Here is a 25,228-nt window from a genome sequence, read left to right as displayed (position 1 = left end):
GAAATTGCAAAGATGGGCAATTAATTCAGTTGCTATTCCACGTGTTCTAGTCTGTGCCGAACCATTTTATGCCTAGTCCCACTGACCTGCACTTATAGAACCATAGAAAATTACTTGTTTTAGGTTTTTGAAGCCACATTAGCAAATTGATAACTTGCAGCATGTAGTTTATTTTCTGGTGATCTCGCCCCTCCCTCTGACGAAAGGGTCAATGTTCGATTTTCTTCTGTGAGTGATCTGTAGAAATCATTGACTAGCCACAACATGGATATAGGGATGCTGTTTTAGCCACATACAGTAATTTTAGTAGAAAACATTTTGGATACATGTGCAATACAGCAAAATGTACTCCGTATACATATATTAACATCTTTAATTTGATTTATTATTGTCACATGTATTAGTATACAGTGAAAAGTATTGTTTCTTGCGCGCAATACAAAGTATACCATACAAAGGGAAGGAAGGAAGAGGGTGCAGAATGTAGTGTTAGTCATAGCTAGGGTGTAGAGAAAGATCAACTTAATACAAGGTAAGTCTTTTCAAATGTTTGAGTCACTTGCTGACTCAAGAACAGCTTCTTCCCTGCTGCCAAACTTTTGAATCCATCTTTGTGATCTATCTTTTTCCAGACGGAAGAAGGTGGAAGGGAGAATGTCTGGGGTGCATGAGGTCCTTAATTATGCTGGCTGCTTTTCCGGGGCAGCAGGAAGTGTAGACAGAGTCAATGGATGGGAGGCTGGTTTGCGCGATGGACTGAGCTTCGTTCACAACCCTTTGGTAGTTTCTTGCGCCATTCAGTCACCATGGAAGTATAGCACTCGATGATAAAAAACCATTACACTTTGCCTTTTGTGTCTCCATTTTACCAACAATTGCACAAGAAATGTCAAAACACATGGCAGACCGCCATACAGATGAGTTTTGTGAGCACGTGCCCACAGTCATGCCTATTACTCAATTGTACTAATCAGAAGTGCAATTAGCCATGAGTATTTAGTACCCAGCAAAAAGTTGACGCTTTGGGAAGGAGAAGACATTGTAATTGTGTCGTACTGATGTATGTTTGCAGAGTTGTTTTCTTTATCTAAATTTTTTTTCATGCTGCAATTTGCACAGAGCTTAACAGCAGCATTTTTGACTTTGTATCCATCATATCTCGTGACCATGACTCTTAACAGTTTCTAACTTTCTTTTGCAAGGTCTGTTGGAGGAACATGGCTCAAGAAACCAATCAGACTCAAGTGCCTATGCTGTGTACCACTGGCTGTGGATTTTATGGGAACCCGCGAACGAATGGCATGTGTTCTGTTTGCTATAAGGATTTTCTTCAAAGGCAAAACAATAATGGCAGAATCAGCCCTGGTAAATACTTTCTTGCTAAACAAAAATGTAATCTGTAACTGGAGTTGATTTTTAAGCAGTCTGCATTGAATTTGTTTAGTTTCCTGGGGGTTATAGATCAGGCTAGAATCACTTGCTTAAAGCCACACTGGGCTAAAGGAGAGATTTCATCCCAAATTTGAAAACTAATGCCACCTTGTTGAATCCAGTACCCTCACAAGGTGCTGGCTATTGATTTCCAGTCTCTAAGAATTGTGATAATGCCCTGCTATGAAGCAGTCATATGATTTTTAGAGTCACAAGGCAGCACATGGTTTTATTTGATTATTGCAAACAATCGCCTCTTGGGAAGTAATTGCCCTCCAAGTAATTAATGATTAAGTCAGATACCTTCTATACTGTCAAATTTAATTTGCTGCTTTTTAATGTATAATTTAAAAATTCTGAATGTTTTCAAGGACAGGTGTCACCCAGTTCTAATGATGATAAGCTTGCTGTCTGATTAGCACTCGTTCCTAACTATATAGTCTTATCAGACATCTCATATCTTTGCCAGCAAGAAACAACACCGCTAACCCACCCATACATGAAACTGAAATAATTTCAAGTGTTTAATCTCTCTTCAGGTGATGGTTATAAATAAATGTCAGCTTCCCATTTGACATTTGTACGGGTTGACTAGATTGTCTTACTGTTCAGGGTATTAATTGAAAAATGCACACTTGGGTAGGTACTCAAAGCTGTTGACACCTATGGAATTCCCCTATCCAATGGGTCATTTCCTTCAGGAGAGAATTTTGGGAACTGGAGAATTTTGTGGGTGTGAGAGATGACAATCTTTTGTCCTTGAAATCTTTGCCTCTCCATATCCTTGAGAATTCTTTTAAACAAGATGAATGTGCTCAAGTATCTTGTGTATCAAAACATAAATGTGCCTTTGCATCCTTGATATAATCTGTAACGTGAGCTGTCACTTCATGATGATATAGAATAATTTCACATTTTCTTAAATCCATGCTTTCTTTGCAGTATTTAAGTAAGACATTTTGTATAAAAGCAAAACAGCATGGATGCTGGAAATCTGAAATAAAAAATTGGAAACACCGGCAGGATCTAAGTTTTATTGATTGTTCAGTTACTCATCATGTGGCGGCATCTTGTCCAGAAAGGACATTGTTGTTATCAGGTTTATTCCAATTTTCATGGTTCGGGGCCCTTGCTTGTGCCACTTCAGCAGTAAGGCTCATTCTGTTAAAGAATACGTGTGTCATATTCTGGGCTTGTCTCATGGCATCTTCAATGTTACTGATGGTTTGGCACTGATTGTTCTGACAGTGTCAGACTTGATGGGGAAACGAATAAGGTCAACCAGGGCAATGGTGGATGATTAGTCAGTTTGTGTGTAGTTTGATTTCAGATTTTGTCCTGAGGCTTAAATATTCTGCAATTGAATCCATTGATTCAGCTATTCATTACTTGGTTGTGTTTGGTTAAGACTTATTAATCTCCTTATGAGGGGAGGGATTGCTTAATACTGATGAGTGAGTTAATTTTGCATTTTTAGCTTTTTTGATGAGTTCCTAAAGGTGAGACTCTGAATGTGGATGCAAGCAGCTCATGGCTCTGGTTGGTTGTTGCAATAATTAGCAGAGTTCCATTGACAATTACTACAGTGCCACTTGAGGGCTGGGCTTTTTTTCTGTAGTCTCTTCACTATTTCGTACAATGTTTGGTTGTTGTCTTTGATATTTCTGTTACTTCAGGTCCTGCCAAGTAGGCTTGCTTGTCTCTTTCCGCGTCTTAGCTCTTTAATTTGTGAAAGCTGATTGAGTTTTGCCGTGATACAGAACTCAACAGGGTTGATTCCCCATGACTTCACTTGGTTCAACTAGACCATCTCCCTTCCAAACCCAGTCCGTCTCCACATCAGCTATGGTCCCTACATACATTCAGAAGTGATTGTTGAAGTTAGAATTTACTGACGGTATCTTGGGCTTCTTGATGTCCGTTTAAGAGATGAGCCACTGACGTGAACAGAATTATTTCAATTTGAGCCACAGGAGCGCCTATGCCCAGAGACATCTATAAAATGAGTCCTTATCGCCAGAGTCAAAAGAGAGTGCCACGCACTGACTAGAATTTGTGAAGCAGTAGCAATGAACAAATTCTGCAAGCTTTTACCTTTTGAATCTATTGAATGTCCTCACTGCACTATCGCTGGTGTTGTGATTTGACTTGGCTCGTTGAGTTTAACGCTAACTTGAAAAAACATTTTGCCAGATCGCTAGATGATGTAACTTGAAAGATGAGTTTGAGGGTCACCTAACAAATTCTTACAGTAAACTGCAACATTCATTTACAAATCCACTATTTCAACTTTTAAACATTGTTTAAATATATTTACTGTATGAAATTTTACTTGAGAAGTTTAGTGAAATAATATAAAATTCAACTACATTTTTGAGTTTTAAATTGCGTGTGGTGATGTCAATTTATTTTTTTTAGATATGCTAAAATGATTTATCCCATTTTGAGATTCGACTGCTATTAATTTTGCCTTGTTGTGAGAGGATGAGTGCGAGTGCCTACAGGTGGGCCTTTGGCAGTGTCATTCTATGGCTGACCATCGGATGACATGATTGAAGACACCAATTTTGTGTCCTTTCCTCCCACACCCCTCTCTTGCTTCCTGTGGGGAAAATGTGATATCTACCCAGTCATGAAGTCAACAAGAATAACTTTGGTAAGAATCAGAATATGTGCCCACATATTTTCTATCCAACCCCATCAAGTGTTTATACTTGCAACTAACTTTAAAGTTCCATTGTGGATTTATAATGAAGTTTGCCCTATTTTAACTGGGCTAGTAATAGTTATTTATACTATATAAAATGCATTTGCTCACTAGTAAAAATCAACCTATATTTAAAGAAAAAGAAATTAAATTAAATAAACAACCTTTTCAGAATACCCCAAAGCTCTTCACAACCAACTAAATGTTTCTGTTATAATGTACAAAGTGCATCAGCCAATTTGCACAGGGCAAGATCCCTTTAAAATGTAATAATCAGATTTTTTTGAGTCGTTGGTTCAGGGATAAATATTAACCAGGACTCTGGGAAGAATTCCCTTCTATTCTTTGAATAGTGCCATGGGATCATGCACCTGGCAGGGAAGGCAGCGCCCTTAAGGCCACATCCAAAAGTCAGCAGTGCAGCACTCCCTCTGTGACTCCACTGAAGTATCAGCCTGGTTTATGTGCTCCAGTTTCAAGAGAGACCCACAACTTTCTCAATCAGAGGCGAGAGTGCGTCAACTGAGCTGTGGCTGACATTGTAATCTGGCTGACCTTACTCGTAATTAGTATGATGAATAGAAACTCTTTAGCAATACTAAACTGACTGCATGTTGGATACTGCACTGCATAATTTATTTATCTGTTCTTTGTACAGCATCTCCCAATTTGAGCAGTTTAACTGAAGTGTATCCTGTTCAATGCACAGAAGAAAATCTCCCAGAAATACCATCATCTTTCTCCTCCTCCTCCACATCTGGCCAATCAAGGTAAGTAAGCAAATTGGCTTCTGGGAAATTTGTGAAACTTAAAGCACTATTTTAGTCACAATAAGGGACTGAATAGTTTTTCACCTTAAATCAAAAATTATATACTTTACTGTTATATTTATCAGTAAATAATACATTTCATAATTAGCAAGTGTACCTGTTAATAATCTTACTATGTCAGTTTGTTCTAAAAGTTAGCAAAGTTTTAGTTACCTGACTGGTAGAAACGGAGATGTGTACAATTACTGGTTTCTATTGGTCTTATTCTGTTCTTACACTGTTGAATAGAGTAAATATTATAATTGATTTTGCATTTGGTCATGGGCAACAATATATATCTGTGTGCCAGCCCCCTTATCCAGAAGGCAGAATAATCAGTGCCTGTTAATCACTGATGCTGCACCTACCACAGTGCTGCGACTAAACAGTACCTTTTCGTTCTGACTTCAATGCCATTATCCACTTACAATCTCTACCCCCATCCCCTCTTCTCATGCTCCCTCCACATGCCCTCCCACCCCAGGTCTGATACCTCTTCTATATTGCATTGTCAAGTTATTATTATGGCACAGTGGTTAGCACTGCTACCTCACAGCGCCAGTGACCCAGGTTCAATTCCCAGCTTGGATGACTGTCTGTGTGGAGTCTGCATGTTCTCACCGTGTCTGTGTGGGTTTCCTCCGGGTGCTCCAGTTTCCTCCCACAGTCCGAAAAGCATGCTAGTTAGGTGTATTGGTCAAGCTAAATTCTCCCTCCGTGTACTTGAACAGGTGCTGGAGTGTGGCGCCTAGGGGATTTTCACAGTAACTTCATTGCAGTGCTAATGTAAGCCTACTTGTGACACTAATAAATAAAGTTAAAGCGTTAGATGATTGGAAGCAGGATAGAGGGAAGGGTGCTACAGTCAACATGGCATCCCAAGCTTGGAGAGTAGGAAGGGGAAATTCAACTCCTTTGCTATCCATTCACCCTTCCTCGTACATGATGGCCAATGATAAGATCAGGTTCAGTCACACACCAGACTCCCCATAATCCTGTGTGCAATGGTTTGAGGCTGTAATCTCAAATCTAATATTCACACAACCAAAATTTCACTGACTTGTGATTTGCTGATTATTCTTGCAAAATGCTATTAAGCATGTAGGGCCAGGATATTCTATTGGCCTGTGTGACAAAGGGTTTATGGTAGCCTTAAAAGTGGTGATGTAGTAATACAGCCTATTAAATGCCATATGGAATTCATCTATGTGGCTTGAAGCATTTTCTGAATTGAGTCCTTTTGAACAGCACCATTGGCTGGACTAGATCCATCTGTTTACAAATCACATTTTAATAATACGATTTTAAATGTAATTTCTTTTTGTGTAAAGACTATTACATATCCTGAATGATGGTACAGATTTTTTCTGCAGATGTGCCTCAGGATACTTTGATCAAACGCGGAATGGACAAAAGAATTATGATACTGATGCAAATCTTTTAAATTTTTCAATGTTCAATTTTAACATGAAAATCTTTTCAGATATGCCATCACTAAAAGTTGTCATAGATTAGCAAGGCCATTTTTAAAAAAAAACAAACCAAGCACTAAGTTTTGTTTCTAGAGGGATAGGACTGAAAAGTTTGAAAGTTATGCTAAGTCTATATCAAGCCTTGGTTAGACCACATTTAGAGTACTGCTTGCTGCTCTAGTCACCATATTATAAAAAGGATATAGAGGATGCAAAGAAGCTTCACAAGGATAATACCAGAAATACAAATTGGGAAAAGATAAACAGGCCAAGTCAGTTTTCTCTTGAAAAATGAAAACCTGAGGGATGGCAGCAGAGGTGTTAATAATAATGAAGGGTTTTGATAGCGTCGACACGGAGGGAATGTTTTCTATGGTGATGAACAGCATCACGTAAGAGGCTATCAATATAAGGTGGTCACCAAGAAATGCAATAAAAAATTCCAGAAGAAACTTCTTTATCCAAAGATTGTTAAGAATGTGGAACCATCATGGAGTGATTAAAGTGAATAGTATCAATACATTTAAGAGAAAGCCGAATAAGCAAGTAGAGGCTTATGATGATGGATTTAGATCAGGAAAAATGGGAGGAGGGTTGAATGCAGCATAAACACTAGTATGGATTGGATGGGCTGAATGGCCATACATGTTGTCACCCAATAATAACTTGACAATGGTGTGACTGTCCCAGAAGCCTAGACTAGAAAGCCATTAATTTCAAAAGCCTCCATTGCAGTTTGTGATTTTGAATATTTTATTTCTATCATATCTCTTTCTCCACTCTGTACATCTCTCTGTTTGCTGTGTATCCCCCTCAACCACCACATGTATCTTATGCTGAATATAAGTGGCCATGCAGCTATCAGATTGTAAAAATCCATCTGCTCACTAATGTCCTTTATGGAAAGAAATCTGCCATCATTACAGAGGCTAGCCTACCAGGTGATTCCAATCTCATGATTGACTCTCAACTGCCTTTTGAACTGGTCACTCAGCTGTATCGATCAACCACAAAAAAGGGTAAACATAAAACTGGACAAACCACGCTGGTTTGGAGACAGATGGCACACAGTCCAGATGACCCTGCAAAGTCATCCTTACTGATATTTGAAGACCAATGCCAAGGTTATGGAGCTGTCCCACAGACTCCTAAAGCAACAGGGCGGCACAGTGGTGACTACTGCTGCCTCCCAGCGCTAGAGACCCGAGTTCAATTCCTGCCTCGGGTGACGAGTTGCACGTTCTCTCCATGTCTGCGTGGGTTTTCTCCCACAGTCCAAAGATGTGCAGGTTAGATTGATCGGCCATGCTAAATTACCCTTTAGCGTCCGGGGGATTAGCAGAGTAAATACTTGGAGTTGCAGGGATAGGGCCGGGGTGGGATTGTTGTCAGTGCAAGCTTGAAGGGCCAAATGGCCTCTTTCTGTACTGTGGAAATCTATAATTTCTATGAATGTTCCAGATTCTGCCATCACTGTACCTGGATATGTTTTGCTCTACCTGAGGATGGGTAATTAATGCTGTACTTCCTGGTGATGCCCACATCTCAATGATTTTTTTTAAAAATCGGCCCAGATCATCTGAGCAGTAAATCCCTCTGACCTAACGCTGCCCTGCATTTCCCTGGCTCAGTATTCCCAGGAATTCACAGCCCGGTGTGGTTTACAGCATGGAAGCAGGCCCTTTGGCCCAACTTGTCCATGCTGCAACTTGTTTTTAACCACTAAGCTAGTCCCAATTGCCTGCATTTGGCCCATATCCCTCTATACCCATGTAACTGTCTAAATGCTTTTTAAAAGACAAAATTGAACCCGCCTCTACTACTACCTCTGGCAGTTTGTTCCAGACACTCCCCACCCTCAGTGAAAAAATTGTCCCTCTGGACCCTTTTGCATCTGCTCCCGCGCTCCCCTCACCTTAAACCTATGCCTTCTAGTTTTAGATGTCCCTACCTTTGGGAAAAGATGTTGACTATCTAGCTGATCTGTGTCCCTCATTATTTTATAGACCTTTATAAGATCACCCCTAAGCCTCCTACACTCCAGGGGGAAAAAGTCCCAGTCTGTTCAGTCTCTCCTTATAATTCAAAACCATCAAGTTCCTGTAGCATCCTGATAAATGCTTTCTGCGCTCTTTCTAGTTTAATAATATCCTTTCTATAATAGGGTGACCAGAACTGTACACAGTATTCCAAGTGTGGCTTAACAATGTCTTGTACAACTTCAACAAGACGTCCCAACTCCTGTATTCAATGTTCTGACCAATGAAACCAAGCACGCTGAATGCTGCCTTCACCACTCTGTCCACCTGTGAGTTGGGGTGAAGATGGGCCGTGCCCACTTTTTGAGCCAACTAGCTGCCCTTTAAGAAGTTTAATGGTCCGGATTGAGTGTTGGTGGGTGGGTGGAGTGGGAGTCAGGTTGGGGCGTATGTGATTGGACAGTCAGTTATGTAGTTACCCAGATGTTGGACTAGTTTTTAATCTGTCTCACATTTCTGGATAACTCTGCAGGGGACGTACTGTGGAACTATCCCTGACCAACTCCCATTGAAAGTTGAAGTTTCCCAGGCAACTCTCACGGAGGTCCGTGTGTCACAGGGTCCCGATCGATGCGCCTCCCCAGTCTCATCCAGATTTGGTGCACTATGTTGTGTAATTGCTTGTCCAATATTTGGAACAAACTCATTTGTAAACTTTAAATACCCAAGATACCATTAGATTTAAGGTGATGCTGTACAGTAATGAGAACAGAAAATACTCAGCAGGTCTGCCAGCACTTGTAGAGGGAGAAACTTAATGTTTCAGTGACCTTTCATCAGGAAGACAGGCCATCCATCTGAAACATTAACTCTTCTTTCGGTTTTTATTTCAGTTTTGCAGCATCTGCAGTATATTGTATTGAAGCTACATGGTTCTTGGGTTTGGATACAAGGGGAGGAATGTTCTATTCAGCACAAATGAAAGGTTCTAGAATATGTGGATTTACTATGCTGTGGGACGAGTGGGCAAATAGAAACCAGTAATGTTTTTGTCCGTTTGAGTCCAGGTCTCTTATTCCCTATGTAGCTTAATGGTAAATATATAAAGGGGTCGGAACCTGTAAATGTGATTCCTAAGGAAACCTTGGAAAAACATCTCTTCTCAAAAAATGATGCACCACAGGTAATCATAAGCTTTGGAAGTTAACCAATGACTAAAATGAACTGTCACCATAGTGATTTACTTTCATTTCTAGCTTCTGTCCTTGAAAGTCATAACACCTTATACTTTGTTCAGTTTTTAACATACAATCCTCCACTCGTTTAATGCTTCCAATCTGTCAGTTCAGCTGCAATTGCCCCTTATTCCAGATTTTCATTCCTGATCATCCTTCGGTGCAGGAAGTTCAAAAGTAAAATCCAAAAAAATAACAGGTACACATGTTTGCCTCTTTAAGAAATCACTTCAACAGCATAATGTATTGTTAACCAAAATTTTTCGCTAGTTAACTTGGAGTTTTATGATTTTCCTTGGTTCTATGTGTCCTTATCTATGGTTCTCATCAAATTAAAGATCCTAACGTTAGATCCCTGAAGTCCTCATGTGCAAATGTTTTAACATGCTGGTTGAAATTCTTTACTCTATTTTAGTAGACTTGTTAGATCTGTTTAAATTTGTCATCACTTGTAAAAACAGCAGAGTAAAGCATTTCTCATCATGTTCTCAGGTTGGTGCCTCTGGGGGTGCTACTTTATGGCTACTGGCATTGATTGCCGTGGCCCAGACTATGAATTACGGCCACGTGATATGACTGGCCAATCGGGCTGCATGGCAATTGCTAAAACACAAAAGTTGGGAAATCTACAATTGGCCATTGTTCTTACCTCGATTAAAGACAAAATGCAGCGGGTGCTGGAATCTGAAACAAAAACAGAAAATGCTGGGGAAACTCAGCAAGTCTGACAGCATCTGTGGAGAGAGAATAGAGCCAACGCTTCGAGTCTGGGTCATCCAGAGTCAGCGTTGACTCTCTTCCCTCCACAGATGCCGTCAGAACTTCTGAGTTTCTCCAGCATGTTCTGTTTTTGTTCTCCCCACCTTGCATTCTCTCAAACAAAACTGATCAAATAATGAAGAGAATTAAAGGGATCCTACTCATGTTAAAATCCCAGTCACAGGACATTATTTTAAGCTCATTGTCAACTAATTATAGATAAGAGTTATTGTAACTTGTAAGGTGGTTGTAGTTCTACGCTGTTGCATTATCAATCTGATTTTAAAAATAAAGTTAATATAGTAAGGTAATAAATGGAGAAAGAATGTATGAACTCTTGTATGTTTACTCAACCTTCAGTCCACAACCAATAATGGGAAGAGGGAAAAGGGGAAGAAAGCAAAGAGAGAAGAAGGGAAGATCTATTAAAAGAGAGGGAAGAAAGGGAAGGAAGAGGTAAGAAAAAGGGCTAGAAGGGAACATAACTAAACTGAAGAAGGATTAAGGAAAATGTAGGAGGAAGTTAGAAACTGTTCAGATTTGGAGTTATGATGAAATGGGTATTGTGTGCACTGAACATGAATAAACTTTGTGGGTGACTCGGCTTCTCACCATTAAGGTGTATGCTGATTTTTTTTTCCCCCACAGTAAGAAGTCAACGTCTGTGGTTATTCCGAGCTTTTAACAGCAATGATGAGGATTTTTTAATCATGTCGCATTTTGGGCTTTTTAGTTTTGTCCTGAATGGGGGTTATGCAATATCAGTTACTTTGCAAGAACACTAGATTAATTTTAGTAATGCAATCTTTAAAAGGATGGTTTCTGACCTTTTCAGTTTTAAATTTTTGTATATAACTAACCAGTGTGTGAAATAGCCTTAATAACACACTTATTCTTGACATAAAAGTATTTCCACGAAAAGATAGCCTTCACATAATCAAATGTTTACCTATACAAAACAGGTAAAGAATTCAAAATTTGGGAATTTTTTTTCAGTTTGTGACTTCCTGCTAACATTTAGAGGGCAAAGGTACAAGAAGAGTCAAGTGCTTGGTAATTAATTGACCGAACTGATAAATTAAAATCTGTTTACAAGTTAGGAAATGTTTCTCATTTAAAATTGATGTGCCTACACAGCCTGCTTGGTTAAGTTGGTTATTAAAAAAATAAAAGCATTTTGTAACATCTCCTTTAATGTACAGTAGAAAAAATTAACGAAACAGAATTGCTGTAGGGAAATGTTAATAAGGTCTCGGTATGAATTGTAGGAATCGTGATCCACTTGGGTTCTTTCTCCAGGCCACAGTTTGGAACTGAATTCTTTGTCTTTTGGTTTGTCCGAATGTGATAGAAAGTAGGAAAATGTTTTAAATTATATGGATGGAGAAAGAAGCCAGGAAAATGTGGATTTTGTAAAGTGAAAAATGGAGATCAAGGGAAATTAATTTCAGCTGCTTTGCTGACTGCTCACATCTTGACAGCTCAATCTCTCTCCCTCAGACTACATTCCACAAGATTCACAAAGCTGTGTTTCTGACGGGTGCAGTTGCTCTTTTGCAGATTGCTAGCTTCATTAAGTTGGCACTGCCCTGGGTTTCTCCAAACTCCACTCTCCAGGCTGCACCAAGCTACTAATGGCTCCCAGAGATTCTAAGTCCTAAATGCCTAGTACGGAACCAGTGACCTTCATTCACCTTCTCAGCTCCCCAAGACCTCTGAGCCCATACTGCCCAGAGCCTGCTCACAGCAACATCTTTTCAGTACGGCCACTTTCCCTGCTGCAGTACGCTCCAATTAACTCCATTAATTTCCATGATAATGTAGCCTTTCGGGTTTCTCTGCTTTTAACCTAACTTAGGTTTAACTGCCAAAACAAAATATCTCTGAACTGCATTGCAGACATGTCTCCAGTTCTCCAGCTAAGTAAACACGCTTATTTTATAGATCCATCGCTTCTCCTCTGATTCTGTTAAAAAGCAGGGGTAGCCTTCTGACCTGCCATTTCTTTTCGGTGTTCTGTAAATCATTTAAAGCTCAGCATTTTAGTTACTTTGCCTTAACAATAACGTCCTAAAACTAAACATTGCCTCTAAATTAAAAACAAAAAAGGCTTGAAAAATGCAACAGGTCTAGTAGCATTTGTGGAACAAAAATAGTTAGCATTTTGAGTGAGAGGAGTTGTATGGACTCATAGAATCATAGAACCCATACAATGCAGAAGGAGGCCATTCGGCCCATTGAGTCTGCACCGACCACAATCCTACCCAGGCTCTATACCCGTAACCCCACATACTTACCCTGTTAATCCCCTGACACTAAGGGGCAATTTAAAATGGCCAATCAACCTAATCCGCACATCTTTGTACTCTGGGAGGAAACCCACGCAGACACGGGGAGAATGTGCAGACTCCACACAGACTGTAACCCAAGGCCGGAATTGAACCCAGGTCCCTGTCGCTGTGAGGCAGCAGTGCTAACCACTGTGCCACCGTGTTGACTCACAACATTAATTTTATTTTTTCCCTCCTTAAATGCTCCCAGACCTGCTGAGTTTTTCAAGCATCTTCTGTTTTTGTTCCAAATTCCAGCATCCACAGTATGAACTATATATTACACAGTTAATGTTTTAACCAACTTTTGTATAAAGTTTCAACCCTGTATACAAGTAGCCTTCCATCCCATTGTAGTGAGATTTATGTTTTTATTTGAAGTTGAATTTAACAAATTAATTTGAGATGTATTAACTAAGAGATTTTTCATTTTTAGTTAAAATATTAACTGCCTCTTATCTCTCCCCTGTTCTCTGAACAGCTGAATCCTTTTGGCAAAATGCTTGAGAGTTTGGGGTTACTGTTTATTCCTTTCTATTTTCTTGTGCCTTACCTTGTCTCTCAATGAAATTGTACTGTTTTCTCACCACCCAAGGATGCTCCACAAGTCACACTTGAGTAATGTTTCAAATATTTGTTCTTTATGGGGCAGATACCAAAGTGAAGTAATTCAGTTGGCTCCATCACCACTCTCTAAATGCAGAGATTAATTGGGTGGTGGAGCAGCATTTAAACTTGAAGTGGGGTTTATGTTTATCGTGGCAGGAGGGCTTGCCCAAAAATAACTTTGCTTCCACATAGTGAAGGAAAAATGGCACACGCCCAATATTCAATTCAATGAGGAAAAAGAATGGGAGCAAAGGATGCGAGTAACAGAAGAGGAACACAAAGGTATAAGAATTGAGTAGTAATGGAGGACAAGAACAGAGCACAGAGGGGAATGGGCTCAAGTGCACAGGCACTCATGTAATATGTGTAGAGAATAAAATTAGATAATGCAGAGTTGTCATGGGGACAGAGGGGAAGGTGGGGGGTTGGTTGGTGGAAAAAAAATTCATTTAACTGAACCTTTACTTCAATACCAGGTAACAGTACAGAAATCAAGGACACAAAAAGGGATGGGTTGTAACAATACTTGCTATGGAAGGGTTTTCAGCATTAGAAAATAAATATATTTTAACATGATGTACAGTTAGTCCCTGGTTGAACTAAGGAACTGAAAGGGTCCAGCACAATTTTGGAACTTCACAGATTGTCAACTTATTAGTAAGGTTAAAGCAGACACTTGAATGTAGAAATGGGACAGTATCAGTGGACAATTTCAGCCATCCTTGGGTGAAAGAACTGCTCAGAGAGGAGTAAAATGGTTGAGAATGCATTCAACACTTTTCTGTATCAGTACGTGACCAGGCAGGAAGCAAACAGTATTTGGTTCTGAAGGAAAAACTGGGGCAAGTCAGTAACATGAAAGATGCTGGGGCTGGGCATTGCGGGTGAGGGAAGCTGCTGTAGGGCAGGAAATGGGACAACTGATCAGCACAGCTTTAGTGTTAGAAGAGGATAAAAGGAATCAAAAACAACGTTGAATAAAGGGGAGCAAACCACAGAGAGATGGGTGAGGATTTGGCCTGGATAAACTGAAAAGGCAAATAAACCCCATGAGGCGATGTGAAAGACTAGAATGTGAAATTGCACAAAGCCTTGTAACTCTCCCCAGTGGAAGGACGAGGCTGTTTCTAGTGTTGTGTTTGGCCGTTTAGGCTAAAAAATAAAAGCTGAACACATGAGACAAAACGAGTGAGAAAAATGTGTGAAATACTTAATCTGAAAACTTAATTGGAATAAAACCACAAAGAGTACATTGTTCCTTGGTAGGGAATTAGTGTAATCAAGACGGAAAGGAATTTCAGAATCTTTCATTGTACAAGGTTTGCGATCCACCTTTGCCCCGATAATTGCCACTCGGGTGTGGGTATACATGGGGAGGTAGTAAATTGGATAAGACACTGGCTCAATGAAAGAACAGTAAGAAGTCTCACAACACCAGGTTAAAGTCCAACCTTTGGACTTTAACCTGGTGTTGTGAGACTTCTTACTGTGCTTACCCCAGTCCAACGCCGGCATCTCCACATCAATGGAAGAAGCCAGAGAGTGGTTGTGGAGGATTGCTTCTCTGAGTGGAGGCCTGTGACTAGTGGTGTGCCGCAGGGATCGGTGTTGGGTCCATTGTTGTTTGTCATCTATATCAATGACCTGGATGATAATGTGGTAAATTGGATCAGCAAGTTTGCTGATGATACAAAGATTGGAGGTGTAGTGGACAGTGAGGAAGGTTTTCAAAGCTTGCAGAGGGATTTGGACCAACTAGAAAAATGGGCTGAAAAATGGCAAATGGAATTTAACGCAGACAAGTGTGAGATATTGCACTTTGGAAGGACAAACCAAAGAAGAATGTACTCGGTAAATGGTAGGACTCTGAAGAGTGCAGTTGAACAGAGGGATCTGGGAATACAGGTACAGAGTTCCCTAAAAGTGACGTCACAGGTGGATAGGGTCGTAAAGAGTGCCTTTGGTACATTGGCCTTTATAAATCGGAGTATCGAGTATAAAAGTTGGAGTGTTATGGTAAGTTTATATAAGGCATTGGTGAGGCCAAATTTGGAGTATTGTGTACAGTTTTGGTCACCTAGTTACAGGAAGGATGTAAATAAGATTGAAAGAGTGCAGAGAAGGTTCACAAGGATGTTGCCGGGACTTGAGAAGCTGAGTTACAGAGAGAGATTGAATAGGTTGGGACTTTATTCCCTGGAGCGTAGAAGATTGAGGGGAGATTTGATAGAGGTGTATAAGATTTTGATGGGTATAGATAGAGTGAATGCAAGCAGGCTTTTTCCGCTGAGGCTAGGGGAGAAAAAAACCAGAGGGCATGGGTTAAGGGTGGAAGGAGAAAAGTTTAAAGGGAATATTAGGGGGGGGCTTCTTCACGCAGAGAGTGGTGGGAGTGTGGAATGAGCTGCCGGATAAAGTGGTAAATGCGGGGTCACTTTTAACATTTAAGAAAAACTTGGACGGGTTCATGGATGAGAGGGGTGTGGAGGGATATGGTCCAAGTGCAGGTCAGTGGGACTAGGCATAAAATGGTTCGGCACAGACAAGAAGGGCCAAAAGGCCTGTTTCTGAGCTGTAATTTTCTATGGTTCTATGGGTATGGTTACTTGCCTGTCAAACTTTGCAGCAGCACATGGCTTTGAGACAGGCTGCCAGCTCGCCTAGGATTCTCACCAGTTGCATTTCTAAGCCTGTGGACATGGGATGTGCAATGTGCAAAAGGTTGCCCCTAATGAAGCTAAATCCAAATAGCAATTGACCTGCTATTGTGATATTGTCAGAGCACCAAGGGAGTAACTTTAATGAAAACTTGAAAATCGTACAGCTCTGAATTCCTGTTGGCTCTCCAGATTGGATACGCCAGCAACACTTAAAGATACAAAACCCCATCACAGATTGGAAGAGGATCAGGGTGATGGTAACGGAATCCCGTTGCGTAGCATTTACTCAGAGCAAAGAGATCATAAGACCATAAACCCATCGGATCATAAGACATGGGAGCAGAATTAGGCCATTCAGCCCAAAGAGTCTGTCCTGCCATTCAGTGAAATCATGACTGATCTGATGTAGTGATAATCCTCAAATGCATTTTCCTGCCTTATCCCCATAACCCTTTATTCCCTTACCGATTAAAAATCTGTCTATCTCGGCCTTGAACATAGTTAACGACCCAGCCTGTACAGCCCTCTATGGTAAAGAATTCCACAGATTCACTCCCCTCTGAGAGAAGAAATTCCTCCTCATCTCTGTCTTAAATGGGTGGCCCTTTACTCTGAGATTATTGCCTCCAGTCCTAGGATCTCCCATAAGGGAAAACAACCTCTCAGTATCTATCTTGCCAAGCCTCTGAGAATCCAATTTGTCTCAATAAGGTCATCTCTCCTTCTAAACTCCAATGAGTATAGGTCCAACCTACTCAACCTCTCTTCATAAGGAAATCCCCATACCCGGGATTAACCTAGTGAACCTTCTCTGGGCTGCCGCTCGACAATCACCAGGCAAGACTGTTCTCTTCCTGTTGGGGAGCACTTCAGCGGTCACGGGCATTCGGCCTCTGATATTCGGGTAAGCGTTCTCCAAGGCGGCCTTCGCGACACACGACCGCGCAGAGTCGCTGAGCAGAAACTGATAGCCAAGTTCCGCACACACAAGGACGGCCTCAACCGGGATATTGGGTTCATGTCACACTATTTGTAACTCCCACAGTTGCGTGGACCTGCAGAGTTTCACTGGCTGTCTTGTCTGGAGACAATACACATCTTTTTAGCCTGTCTTGATGCTCTCTCCACTCCCATTGTTTTGTTTCTTAAAGACTGGATTAGTTGTAAGTATTCGCATTCCAACCATTATTCATGTAAATTGAGTCTGTGTCTTTATAAGCTCTGTTTGTGAACAGAATTCCCACTCACCTGAAGAAGGGGCTTAGAGCTTCGAAAGCTTGTGTGGCTTTTGCTACCAAATAAACCTGTTGGACTTTAACCTGGTGTTGTTAAACTTCTTACTGCCTCCAATGCCAGTGTCTTTCCTTAGCTAAGGGGCCAAAACTGTTCACAGAATTCTGGAATTTCTAAGTGGAGGATTTTATGTAAGAAGCGATGGAACCAAAAAATGAACATGGTGAGATTTATGGTAGGAGGTCTTCTGGAGCCCCTCTGAGCCAGAAGCTGCAATCGGGAGAGTTTTTTAGCCAGCACGTAACAAGCCCAATGAGAGGGGTGCCATTCTATATTTACTCTAAGGAAATGAAGCTGGGAAAGTGGATGCACTAGCAGTGAGGGAGCATTTTGGCGATAGCGACCATAATATAGTTAGATTTAACATCATTTTGGAAAAAATACAAAGAACAGGAGTAAGAGTTCTAAACTGGGGGAAGACAAATTTTGCAAAGCTGAAACGTGAGGTAGTGAAGGAGGACTGGTGTACACCTTCCAGAAAACAATTTCAAAAGTGAGATTCTATGGGCACAGTGTTGGCATGTCCCCAGAAATAAAAAGGGTGGTACTGCCAAATCTAGAGCGCCCTGGTTGTCAAGGAGCATACAGGGTAAGATAAAACCGAAAAGAGAACTTATGAAAGTCTCAAAATGCTTAATATTTTAGAAAACCTAGAGGAGTATAGAAAATACAGGGTGAAGTGAAAAAGGAAATTTGGAAAGCAAAGAGAGAATATTGGCAGGTAAAGTCAAAGAAAACCCCAAGATATTTTACAGTACATTAAAAGCGAGAAGATAATTAAGGAGAGGGTAGAGCTTATCAGATGCCCATGGTAACTTATGCATTGATTCAGAAGATGTGGGCAGGGTTCTCGATGAGTACTTTGTCCCTGTCTTCACTAAGGGGAGGGATAATGCAGAGATTCTAGTTAGAGGAGAAATGTGAAATATAAGATACAATAAGCATGGTGAGAGGGGATTTACTGGAGGGACTGGTATCCTTAAAGGCGGATTGTATCCAGGCTGTTGAAAGAAACCAGCGAGGAAATGGTGGATGTTCTGAGCATCATTTTCCAATTCTCACTAGATACAGGTGAGGTACCAGAGAATTGGATGTCAGCAAATGTTGTACCATTATCTAAAAAGGATGAAAGGGGTAGGCCAGATAATTAAAGGGCAGTCAGTCTGACTTTAGTAGTTATTGGAATTAATTGAGAGATTGTATAAACTGTCGCTTAGGCATGGATTGATCAGGGAAAGCAAAGGATTGATCAGAAATAGCATGATTTTCTTAGAGGAAGATTGTGTCTTTCTCAATTTGATTTAGGTTAGTAACGAGGAGAATTGACAAGGGTAGTGCAGTGGATGTCATCTACATGGATATCAGTAAGGCATTTAACAAGGTTCCACGTGGCAGACTGGTCAAATAAGTGAAATCCCATGGGATACAGGGGAAGATAGCAGGTTGGATCCAAAGTTGACTCAGTGACAGGAAACAAAGGGTAATGGTCGATGGATGTTTCTGCACATGGAAAGCAGTTTTGCTTCCAGTGGTATTCCACAGGGCTCGGTGTAGGGTCCTTTGCCATTTGTTGTATATATTAATGGTTTGGACTTAAGTGTGGGAGACTTGATTGGGAAATTTGCAGATGACAGAAAAATTGGCTGTGTAGCTGATGGTGAAGAGGATAGCTGTCAACTCCAGAATATCAATGGTCTGGTTGAGTAAGCGGGAAACTGGCAAATGGAATTCAATCCAGAGAAGTGTGAGACCATAAGATATAGGAGCAGAATTAGGCCTCTTGGTCCATCTAGTCTGCTCCGCCATTCAATCATGGCTGATATTTTTCTCATCCCTGTTCTCCTGCCTTTTCCCCATAACCCCTGACCCCCTTATTAATCAAGAACCTATCTATCTCTGTCCTAAAGACATTCAATGACCTGGCTTCCACAGATTCACCTCTCTCTGGCTGAAGAAATTCCTCCTCATCTCTGTTTTAAAGGATCATCCCTTTATCCTGAGGTTGTGCCCTCTGGTTCTAGTTTTTCCTACTAGTGGAAACACCCTCTCCATGTCCACTCTATCCAGGCATGGTAGCACAGTGGTTAGCACTGCTGCTTCACAGCACCAGGGACCCAGGTTCGATTCCCGGCTTGGGTCACTGTCTGTGTGGAGTTTGCACGTTCTCCCCGTGTTTGCATGGGTTTCCTCCAGGTGCTCCGGTTTCCTCCCACGTCCTGAAAGACGTGCTGGTTAGGTGCATTGAACCGAACAGGCGCTAGACTGTGGCGACTAGGGGAACTTCATAGTAACTTCATTGCAGTGTTAATGTAAGCCTTACTTGTGACTAATAAATAAACTTTATCCTGTAAGTTTCAATAAGATCTCCCCTCATCCTTCTAAACTCCAATGAGTACAGACCCAGAGTCCTCAACCATTCCTCATACGACAAGCTCTTCATTCCAGGGATCATTCTTGTGAACCTCCTCTGGACCTTTTCCAAGGCCAGCACATCCTTCCTTGGATACAGGGCCCAAAACTGCTCACAATACTCCAAATGGGGCCTGGCCAGAGCCTTATACAGCCTCAGAAGTACATCCCTGCTCTTGTATTTTAGCCCTCTCGACATGAATGCTAACATTGCATTTGCCTTCCTAACTGCCGACCGAACCTGCACGTTAACCTTAAGAGAATCTTGAACAATGACTGCCAAGTCCCTTTGTGTTTCCGGTTTCCTAAGCATTTTCCCATTTAGGAAATAGTCTATGCCTCCATTCCTTCTTCCAAAGTGCATAACCTCACACTTTCCTACATTGTATTCCATCTGCCACTTCTTTGCCCATTCTCCTAACCTATCTAAGTTCTCAGCAGCCCCCCTGCTTCCTCAATACTACCTGTCTCTCTGCATATCTTTGTATCATCTGCAAACTTAGCAACAGTGCCTTCAGTTCCTTCCTCCAAATCATTAATGTATATTGTGAAAAGTTGTGGTCCCAGCACTGATCCCTGAGGCACACCATTAGTCACCGGCTGCCATCCTGAAAAAGACCCCTTTATCCCCACTCTCTGCCATCTGCCAGTCAACCAATCCTCTATCCATGCCAGGATCTTACCCTTAACACCATGGGCACTTAACTTATTTAACAGTCTCCTACGCCACACCTTATCGAAGGTCTTCTGGAAATCTAAATAAATCCATATCCACTGGCTCTCCTTTATCTAACTTCCTTGTTACCTCAAAGAATGAGTGAGGTAATGGCATTTGAGGAGGGCAAACATAGCAAGAGAATATTGAATAAACGAGAAGATATTGAGAGGGGCTGAGGAAGTGTGGCCTTGGAGTGCGTGTCCACAGGTCCCTAAAGGTGGCAGGACAGGTGGACAAGGTGATAAAGCACATGGAAAGTTTTCCTTTGAGTGCGATATTGAATACAAAAGCAGGGATGTAATGATGGAACTGTATAAAACGTTGGTTTGACCACCGCTGGAATTTTGTGTAGAGTTCTAGGCACCACATTACTGGAAGGACATAATTGCTCTGGAGAAGGTACAGAGATGTACAAGAATTTTGCCAGGGCTTGGAAATTGCAGCTATGATCAGACAGGCTAGCATTATTGTCCTTGGAACAGGCTGATGGGTGACCTAATTGAGGTGTACAAAATTGAGGGACCTAGGTAGGGCCAACAGGAGAAACATGTTTACCCATAGCGGAGGGGTCAGTTTCCAAGGGGCATTGATTGGTAGAGGATTAGAGGGGACATGAGGAAAACCTCTACCCAGAGAATGGTGGGCATCTGGAATTCTGAATTGGTGATGATGCTGAAACACTACACATTTAAAAGGTACCTGTTCTGCACCAGAGGTGCTCTAACATACAAGGCCATAGGTGAGGTGCTGGAAAGTGGGATTAAAATGAGTGACCTCTATGCCGTAATATTTCTCTGGTTCTAAGCTCTGGGTTCAAGTTCCACTCCAGGACTTGCTGCAGTGGGTGTATTCAAGTGGCCAAACCGGTTGACTGTCAACCTACAAATCCTTCTAACATGCTTGTGACAGGCAATAAGGGTGGCAGAGGCTCATTGTCAGCCGTGCTTGATGCAGAGTGGTGCTCTTCAAGAAAAACATATGAACATATATATGACTTAGGAGCAGGCTCCTCGAGCCTTTGATCTTGTGATCTGATCCTAGACAATAAGCCACGTATGGAAAACAGATATAAACAAGAGCTTTGTCTACCTCATGCGTCTCTAGACGGGGCGGCACAGTGGTTAGCACCACCGCCTTACAGCGCCAGAGACCGGGGTTTGATTCCCAGCTTGGGTCACTGTGTGGAGTTTGCACGTTCTCCGGGTCTGCGAGGGTTTCCTCCCACAGTCCAAAGATGTGCAGGTTAAGTGGATTGGCTCCGCTAAATTGCCCCTTAGTGGAAGAGGGGCAAGCTAGGGTAAATGCATGGGGTCGTGGGGATAGGGCCTGGGTGGGATTATGTTCGATGCAGACTCGATGGGCCAAATAGCCACCATCTGCACTGTAGGGATTCTATGTTTTACAGGAAGTCTTCTAAATCTAACAGATTATTGTAGGTAAAGAAATGGGCGAGTGGCTTAAGGAATATTTTGGTATTGCAGCGCGGAGGTACAGGAAAGACAACTAATAGTTGAATTAATAAAGAAGTGAGGTCAGTAAAGGTCATGTCTCAAGCACCATATGATACACATTGATTAATGAGGAAGTAGTAGAGACGTCATCCATGATCTTTCAGAACTCATTAGATGCACTGGAGGAGAACAAATGTTTTTATTCACAACAGGGTAAACCAAGCATTGTTGACCAGTTGGCCTTGTTTCAGGGTAAATTAAGTCAATACTCAGCTGAGCTGATTAGGGATTTGTAAAAGGAGGTCATGGTTGACTAGCCTGATGCAATAGAAAAGTATGAACAGGGGGATGCAGCCGATTTATGTTTACATAGATTTCCAGAAATGCCTTTACCTAGTGCTAGATAAGAGATTTGGTAGAGAATTAGGGCCTGTAGCATAAAATGGAAGGTATTTTTCAGATAGGGATGGCAGAAAGGAATACAGGAAAGGATTACTATTGGTGGGAGAGATACTTGCTAATAAGTTAACAAATGAAGTTTAAAATATTGCAGTGTGTGTGGGAACAAGAACAGAAATTGTTAAATTTCCGTGTGCGGTTGCATAAGTTTTTAAATGGGGATGAGTAAATTTCTTGTTGAAAAGAGGGACAACTGGGTTTTTGGAGTTTGGATTGAGAGTGAGGTGGTTTGTTATGATTCCAAAGCTACACCTGGTCCGTGCCTTGCAGGTTACTGCACCTGACAGATGCGCAGTATCTGCTGTGCACTGCATCTGTAAGAGGCCAGGAGAGGCTTGTTGCTAACTGGTCTTGCAACAAAAGGATGCCTGAAGAGATGTGATCAGGAGTCTGAGATGGGTTGTCAGAAAGAACAAAGAAAAGTACAGCACAGGAACAGGCTCTTCTGCCCTCCAAGCCTGCCTAATCATGATGCTCTAACTAAACTAAAACTATACGCACTTGCGGAGTCCGTATCCTTCCATTCCCATCCTATTCATGTATTCATCTAGTTGCCCCTTAAATGCCGCTATCGTACCTGCTCCCACCACCTTCCCAGGCAGCGCGTTCCAGCCATTCACCACCCTGTCTAAAAAAAAACAATCTAAACTTTTCCCCATGCATCTTAAACCTAGTACTTGCTCTTTCCAGGGGTAGAGAAGTCATCTGACTATCCACTCTCTCCATGCCACTCATAATCTTGTAAACCTCGATCAGGTCACCTCTGAATCTCTGTTGTTCCAGTGAGAACAAACCGCGTTTATCCAACCTTTCCTCGTAGCTAATACCCTCCAGACCAGGCAACACCCTGGTAACCTCTCCTGTACCCTCTCGATGCATCCACATCCTTCTGGTAGTGTGACGACCAGAATTGCACACAAGAGCCCCAATCCCACCGTCTGCCTCACTAAAGAGTAGTGTTGTGCCTGCGTATACTGCAGATGTGCTGGTGGTGCAATGGGGGAAGATACCTGATCTAACTGCTCTCCCTGCCATTTCCCTCCAAGCTGTGCCTGAGGCCCTGCATTTCCCAGACAGAATAATAGAGAAATTCTATTCTGTTCTCGAGCAGTGCGATGTGTGCTGATCAGTGCTTAACTCGTTGCAGTATTCAAAGGGCTGCTGGATAGTGCAAACAAGTGTGGGAGCAAATCATGACAGCCAAAGCAGAAAATGGAGCTGTGTAAAGTTAGCTGCTGATATATTCCGGGATGCTTAGAAAGTTCTTGTCACTTGTCAGTTATAGGCTAAACTCTACCTGTTGTATTTTACTATTTTTAAGCAATTTTTTTTTTCTGCTTCCTTTTGCAGATCAGTGTCCAACCAGCTGCTGCTACTATCCCGTGAATCAGTAACAAATCCCCAGAGTGATGGGGACCATACAGAAGATAACCAAGAAATTACTAAAAAAGAATTGCAGGGTAATTCTCCTTTTCCAATATTATTTCCGTACCATAAGATAAATGCACAGGTTTAAATCCGCTTGAACACACAAAATGATAGCATGCCCATTAGGTACTTGTTAGATGGTAGTCATCCTATGCTCAATACTGTGGGAGAGATATGATTGAAGGTACTTTTAGGAGAGTAAATGATGTAGTCTAGGGTGCCTAATGTGTCTGAACAGTTCCTCAGTCACATCGGGTGTGGGGCATTTGCAATGCAATCACTTTTAATCGAGCAGAATCTCCACCTCCAATTTCAAATTTGTTCCGGGCTGCTCAGATTCACTTTCAAGATCAATAGTCTCTCTTCTCTCTTTCTCTTTTCCACTCACCTTTCTCTCCTTTCTTTTCTATTTCCCCTATCCACTCTCCTCACTTCTCTCTTTTACCTCCCCTCCACCCACCCCAACCCCTGCCTCGATATCCACGTGGAACATTATTATGCATCTGGTGCCCATTCTTTATGTTGACTTGTTGCATACACTAGGCTACCAGTTGCACTGAGGGAAATCATCCGGAACTCCTGCCCCAGTATAATGTCAATTTGCATATCCGCAAGATTGTGTCCCTGTGTGCATGTGAAGAGAAGGCTGGATCAGTCAGGTTTGGCTGTGATGCTCTCTATGGCTGAATAGCCTCCTGATATCAGGCTCACATGAAGAATAGCCATTTGGGCATCTTAAAGAAGGGGAAATAGAATTGAATAAAACAGAAAATTGTTTTTACAACTTTTAGATTAATTGCATGAGAATTAAACTTTTCACTTGGCCAATATTTAATGTTTTCACACTTGTCTGCTGGTAATAGTAAAATTCCCTTTATTAAAACATATTCCAACCTGATTAAAATGGTAGAGTGGTATCGGAGTAAAGGAAAAAGTGCTTGAAATTTCAACTGGTCTGATTCTTGTGGCAGATTTGGGTGGGAATCTACTGTTAGAGAGAGCAACGCTGGACAGTTGTGACAGATCATTAGTGGGGAATAATGGCGAAGACTGTTCAGATTACTCCAGCTCGTCCAAGAACACAGACACAGGGTACAGCTATGATGCTAGCACAGAGAGTGAGGCAGATGACTGCATACCGCTGGAGGAGGTTTCACGGAGGACTAAGAGAAAAATAGAGGAGGCATACACAGATCTAGGTAAAACTTTCTTCTTGGGATGTATACTGTGTGTACATAATACTGTGGCGGTTTTCCCTTCTCTTTCTTCCACCTTTCCCCATAGGGGCGCTGCATATGATCCATGTACAGGTTTTTGATTGATCAAATTTATAATTATCTGTTAAAGCTTCCACATCTGAAGAAATTGCACAGACTTCTTCTGATGGGCAGGACAAGTCCCCTGAAAAACCCAAACAGAAGAAGAATCGTTGTTTTACCTGCCGAAAAAAAGTGGGACTAACAGGTCAGTATGGTCAGT

The 25,228-nt window shown here is 41.6% G+C and overlaps 1 protein-coding gene across 6 annotated transcripts in view; it reads left to right on the top strand.

The window, feature by feature from the left end:
• zfand6 (zinc finger, AN1-type domain 6) overlaps window positions 1-25,228 on the top strand; it is a 51,265-nt gene that overhangs the window by 23,773 nt on the left and 2,264 nt on the right. For 3 of the 6 annotated variants that reach the window (XM_078241566.1, XM_078241570.1, XM_078241568.1), the window contains 5 exons: window positions 1,203-1,365; window positions 4,797-4,908; window positions 10,753-10,848; window positions 23,672-23,781; window positions 25,097-25,213. In XM_078241566.1, coding sequence (XP_078097692.1) covers window positions 1,218-1,365; window positions 4,797-4,908; window positions 10,753-10,848; window positions 23,672-23,781; window positions 25,097-25,213 — 583 coding nt within the window. In that variant the 5' untranslated portion in view covers window positions 1,203-1,217. The remainder of the gene's footprint in view (window positions 1-1,202; window positions 1,366-4,796; window positions 4,909-10,752; window positions 10,849-23,671; window positions 23,782-25,096; window positions 25,214-25,228) is intronic. The other 3 variants (XM_078241567.1, XM_078241571.1, XM_078241569.1) reach the window with 1 other exon arrangement.

This window comes from Mustelus asterias, chromosome 24, assembly GCF_964213995.1.
Source record: "Mustelus asterias chromosome 24, sMusAst1.hap1.1, whole genome shotgun sequence".
NCBI lineage: Eukaryota > Metazoa > Chordata > Chondrichthyes > Carcharhiniformes > Triakidae > Mustelus > Mustelus asterias.
Note: the sequence above shows the minus strand (reverse complement) of the source record. Positions and strands in the feature narration are given on the sequence as shown.